Below are 5698 nucleotides of genomic sequence, written 5' to 3'. Positions count from 1 at the left end.
AATGCAGTATGATGTTCATTTGGGACATTTTGGCCTCCCTGATATTATATGTGACGATAAAGCAGGGTATGCATTAGGGCGTGGCTACGTCCTGATTGACAGGTTGATTGACCAATGTCCTCCAGATCCAGCCCTCGTAACCATAGCAACCTCCCCGCTCCGCCCATGGCCCCGCCTCATGCCCATATAAGTAGAATCCGTGTTTTTATTTTTCCCAGCATGCACCTTTTTCCACCTCTGTCCATTTCTTTTATACAGTCTGTGTTAACGTGTCTTTAGTGACTCCTTAACGTTTGGTCTGCTTCTCGACTCCAAACATCATCGACAGCTTCTTTCATTGAACTCGTGACTCTTGTTTAGATCAGTCTTTATTGTTCCTCCTCCTCCGCTGCTGATGCTGAATGTGTCGTGTGTGTTTTTTTGATTTTTTAATTTCTTCTGCAGAAAATCGGAGCAGACTTCAGCATCAAGCAGATCGTCCAGGACATCAGGATCCAGAGACCGTCCGCTGTGCAAACTAAAGTACGTAAGAAGCTCCAGAGTTTATTTGCTTTAAAGGTGCTATAAGTAATGTAATGTAATTCTCAACAGAATGGAAAGGAATAACAGCTTTTAAATGATGATGTTTGGAAATCGGTCGAGATTTCAGTGAATAATTCTACTTTGAAACTGTGGAGTAGCTCTTACCTCCATAGATATACATGCACTACTGCCTCTGCTAGCCCTGTACCAAGATGGTGGTGCTTTAACCCTTTATTGGGCAAATAATTATATTTGGTAACTTCTGTAAATATCCCAAAATATCCTTCCTTCCTTCCTTCCTTCCTTCCTTCCTTCCTTTCCTTCCTTCCTTCCTTCCTTCCTTCCTTTCCTTCCTCCCTGCCTTCTTTCTTCCCTTCCTCTTTTCCTTTCTCCCTCCCTCGTTCCTCATTTCCTCCGTCCTTCCTTCCTTTCTCTCCTCCCTCCCTCCTCCCTTCCTTCTTCCCCCTTTCTTCTCTCCTCCCTTCCTTATTTCCTTCCTCCATCCCCCTTTCTTCCTTCTTTCTTCCCTTCCTCCCTCCCTCCTTCTCATTTTCTTTCCTCCCCCCTACCTTCCTTCCTTCCTTCCTTTCCTTCCTCCCTCCTTCCATCCTTCCTCCTTCCATCCTTTCTTCCTTCCTTCCTCCCTCCCATCCTTCCTCCCTCCCTCCGTCCTTCCATCCTTCCTCCTTCCATCCTTCCTTCCTTCCTTTCCTTCCTCCCTGCCTTCTTTCTTCCCTTCCTCTTTTCCTTTCTCCCTCCCTCGTTCCTCATTTCCTCCGTCCTTCCTTCCTTTCTCTCCTCCCTCCCTCCTCCCTTCCTTCTTCCCCCTTTCTTCTCTCCTCCCTTCCTTCTTTCCTTCCTCCATCCCCCTTCTCTCCTGCCTTCCTTCTTTCCTTCCTCCATCCCCCTTTCTTCCTTCTTTCTTCCCTTCCTCCCTCCCTCCTTCTCATTTTCTTTCCTCCCCCCTACCTTCCTTCCTTCCTTCCTTTCCTTCCTCCCTCCTTCCATCCTTCCTCCTTCCATCCTTTCTTCCTTCCTTCCTCCCTCCCATCCTTCCTCCCTCCCTCCGTCCTTCCATCCTTCCTCCTTCCATCCTTTCTTCCTTCCTTCCTCCCTCCCATCCTTCCTCCCTCCCCTCCCTCCCTCCCTCCCCCCTACCTTCCTTCCTTCCTTTCCTTCCTCCCTCCTCCCTCCCTCCCTCCCTCCCATCCTTCCTCCCTCCCTCCCTCCCTCCCTCCTTCCTTCCTTCCTTCCTTCCTTCCTTCCTTTCAATGAGCGTCCTATAAAGGGTTAAGCCTCTCCACAGTCAATGCGGAGTCTACCTATATATGTCTATGATTGTGTACGTCTCTCCAGTAGTCCCTCACATTTCTGCTTTTAATCCACTTTTAACATTAATGTTGACCCAGCTGATGGTGATATGCTGCCCCCTGCTGGTTTGCAGTGTGAACTCATTCTTACGTATTGCTCCTTTAACAGTGAAAGAGTTATATAAGAGTTATAATAGTTATATCTGCACTAATGTGACAGCTGACACATTAAACTGCTCTGTTACGACGTTGTTAACCCTTAAACAGACCTTACTAGTTATGTCATTTGCACCTCAAGTAAGGAAGGAATAAAGGAAAGAAGGAAGGAAGGAAGGAAAGGAGGAAGGAAGGAAGGAAGGTAGGAAGGAAAGGAGGGAATAAGGAAGGAAAGGAGGGAGGAAGGGAAGGGAAGGAAGGTAGGAAGGAGGAAGGAAAGGAAGGAAGGTAGGAAGGAAAGGAGGGAATAAGGAAGGAAGGGAGGGAGGAAGGGAAGGAAGGGAGGGAGGAAGAAGGAAGGAAAGGAGGGAGGGAGGAAGGAAGGACAGATGAAGGGAGGAAGAAAGGACAGAAGGAGGGAACATTTACCCTAACAGCTGAACTTAGATCTGAGGAAGAAAGGAAGGAAGGAAGGACGGACAGATGAAGGAAGGAAGGAAGGAAGGAAGGAAGGACAGAGGAAGGAAGGAAGGACAGAGGAAGGACCCGGGAGGACAACAGGAAGGTTAAAGAGTCTGTATCTCCTGGTGCAACGTTGTCTGTTTAAGGGTTAAGGAGGGAAGGAGGGAAGGAAGGAAGGAAGGAGGGATGTGTTTAATGGTAAAGGGAGGAAGGAAGGAAGGAAGGACGGACAGATGAAGGGAAGGAAGGAAGGAAGGAAGGAGGGATGTGTTTAATGGTAAAGGGAGGAAGGCAGGAGGAAGGAAGGAAGGAAGGAAGGAGGGATGTGTTTAATGGTGAAGGAAGGAAGGAAGGACAGAGGAAGGAAGGACGGACAGATGAAGGAAGGAAGGAAGGACGGACAGAGGAAGGAAGGAAGGAAGGACAGAGGAAGGAAGGAAGGAAGGGATGAAGGAAGGACGGACAGATGAAGGAAGGAAGGAAGGACGGACGGACAGATGAAGGAAGGAAGGGAGGAAGGAAGGAAGGGAGGAAGGAAGGACGGACAGATGAAGGAAGGAAGGAAGGAAGGAAGGAAGGACGGACAGAAGGAAGGACGGACAGATGAAGGAAGGAAGGACAGACAGAGGAAGGAAGGAAGGACAGAGGAAGGAAGGAAGGACAGAGGAAGGACCCCGGGAGTTGTCTGTTTAAGGGTTAATGATGTTTCATTCAGTAACTGGTGAAACACAGCGATGACACACGCTTCCCCGACGTTACGTTAAAACAGGAAGTACAGAGTAATAAAAAAATAAAACAAACTTCTCTCTTTCTTCTTCCTCTCTCTTTCTTCTTCTTCCTCTCTTTCTTCTTCCTCCTCTCTGCAGGGAACAGTATCAGTTCATCTTCATAGCCGCCACCTGCATGTTAGAGCGAGTCTGCAGGCGGCCAGCCGTCACCACTACTGTTAGCGTGCCTGAGGTAAGACACACACACACACACACACACACACAGAGAGAGAGACACACACACACACACACACACACACACACACACACGGAGAGAGAGACACACACACACACACACACGCACGCAGAGAGAGAGAGACACACACACACACACACACACACACACACACACACACACACACACACACACACAGAGACATAGAGAGAGAGAGAGAGAGAGAGAGACAGAGAGAGAGAGAGAGAGAGACATAGAGAGAGAGAGAGAGAGAGAGAGAGACACAGAGACACAGAGAGAGAGAGAGAGACATAGAGAGAGGAGAGAGAGAGACATAGAGAGAGAGAGAGACGGGGAGAGAGAGAGAGAGACAGAGAGAGAGAGAGAGACATAGAGAGAGAGAGATAGAGAGAGAGACATGGAGAGAGAGAGAGAGACATGGAGAGAGAGAGAGAGAGACAGAGAGAGACATAGAGAGAGAGAGACAGAGAGAGAGAGACATAGAGAGAGAGAGACAGAGAGAGAGACAGAGAGAGAGAGAGACAGAGAGAGAGAGAGACAGAGAGAGAGACAGAGAGAGAGAGAGGGAGAGAGACACAGAGAGAGAGACAGAGAGAGAGAGAGAGACGGGGAGAGAGAGAGAGAGAGACATAGAGAGAGAGAGACAGAGAGAGAGACAGAGAGAGAGAGAGACAGAGAGAGAGACAGAGAGAGAGAGAGAGACGGGGAGAGAGAGAGAGAGAGAGAGACACAGAGAGAGAGAGAGAGAGAGAGAGAGAGAGAGAGAGACACAGAGAGAGAGAGAGAGAGACACAGAGAGAGAGAGAGAGACACCAGAGAGAGAGAGAGAGACACAGAGAGAGAGAGAGAGAGAGACACAGAGAGAGAGAGAGAGACACAGAGAGAGAGAGAGAGAGAGATAGAGAGAGAGACACAGAGAGAGAGAGATAGAGATAGACATACAGGACAGAGAGAGAGAGAGACAGAGAGAGACAGACACACAGAGAGAGAGAGAGATCACTATATTCACAGTGTTGTAAATAAACAAGGCGTTTGCTGGGAGCGAGAGGAGGAGGAGAAAAAGGCCACAGCAGCTGCAGAAAGAGGAAGTTATCCGACTTCCTGTATGCAAACGGGCTGCTGCTGCCTGAGTGTTTGAGAGTCTCAGAGTTTGAGAGTTGATCATCCAGAACAGGCAGAGAGAGAGAGAGACAGAGAGAGAGAGAGAGAGAGAGAGAGAGAGAGAGAGAGGAAATCTACTGAGAACTTAAAGAGTAAAGACTAATGGGAGACGCTCTCTAAAGGAGGTAAGTCGACCTTTAACCTTCACTGTGAGGACCAGAGAGGCAGATATTATAATTATAACAGGTTTAAATACTAAATGTGACGTGAGGTATGCTTCATGCTTTTACTCTGAAATCGATTTTAACGTTGTTTAACTGCTTCTTGTGCAAAACTCTCAGATTCATGAAGGGGCCGTTTGAAGGGTTTTTCTTTGTACTGGAGTATTTTTACTTTGTAGAGCTGCTCCTTTAACTTCACTTTAAAACTTTAAAAAACTTACCTGAGTACTTCTTCCACCTCCTCTGTTAGATTCAGTTACTTTCATGCAGCTGTTTTCTTGCTTATCTCACAAATTCATGAGAAACTTTTGACATTTCGGCTCATTTTCACTCCATTAACTTGTATTTAATTTGCAAAAGCATGTTTTTTTATCTCACGGATTCTTTCAAAATAAAAGCTCGTTCAGTGACCCCAGATATAAAACCAAACTGTGGCTTTTGCTTATCTCACAAATTCACTAGAAACTGGCTCATTTCGGCTCATTTTTACTCCGTTAACTTATTTTTAATTTGGATTCTTTCACAATAAAAGCTCGTCAGTGACCCAGATATAAAACCAAACTGTCTAAACTCAGAAACCTCCAAACAGTGAGACCTGCCTGTTACTTTAACTTCAGTAGTAGTATTTCTTTTTCTTCTTCCACCTCGGCTACACTCGCTTATCTCACGGATTCTTTCACAATAAAAGCGCGTTCAGTGACCCAGATATAAAACCAAACTGTGGCCTTTTGCTTATCTCACAAATTCACTAGAAACTGGCTCATTTTAACTCCGTTAACTTATTTTTAATTTGGAAAATAGGTTGTTTTTTATCTCACCGATTCTTTCAAAATAAAAGCTCGTTCAGTGACCCAGATATAAAACCAAACTGTGGCTTTGCTCATCATCTAAACTCAAAAACATCCAACAGTGAGACCAGTAGAGTATTTCTTTCACCTCGGCTACACTCGCTTATCTCACGGA

At 46.5% G+C, this 5698-nt stretch overlaps 1 protein-coding gene across 1 annotated transcript in view; it reads left to right on the top strand.

Annotated features, from left to right (window-relative positions):
- ptpn18 (protein tyrosine phosphatase non-receptor type 18) overlaps positions 1-4436 on the top strand; it is a gene marked incomplete at its 5' end in the record, with an annotated part of 14731 nt that extends 10295 nt beyond the window's left edge. The window contains 3 exons of the mRNA XM_053318113.1: positions 445-523; positions 3319-3410; positions 4425-4436. Coding sequence (XP_053174088.1) covers positions 445-523; positions 3319-3410; positions 4425-4436 — 183 coding nt within the window. The remainder of the gene's footprint in view (positions 1-444; positions 524-3318; positions 3411-4424) is intronic.
- Positions 4437-5698: the final 1262 nt, after the last annotated feature.

The sequence above is a fragment of the Scomber japonicus genome, chromosome 4 (assembly GCF_027409825.1).
Source record: "Scomber japonicus isolate fScoJap1 chromosome 4, fScoJap1.pri, whole genome shotgun sequence".
Taxonomy (NCBI): Eukaryota; Metazoa; Chordata; class Actinopteri; order Scombriformes; family Scombridae; genus Scomber; species Scomber japonicus.
Note: the sequence above shows the minus strand (reverse complement) of the source record. Positions and strands in the feature narration are given on the sequence as shown.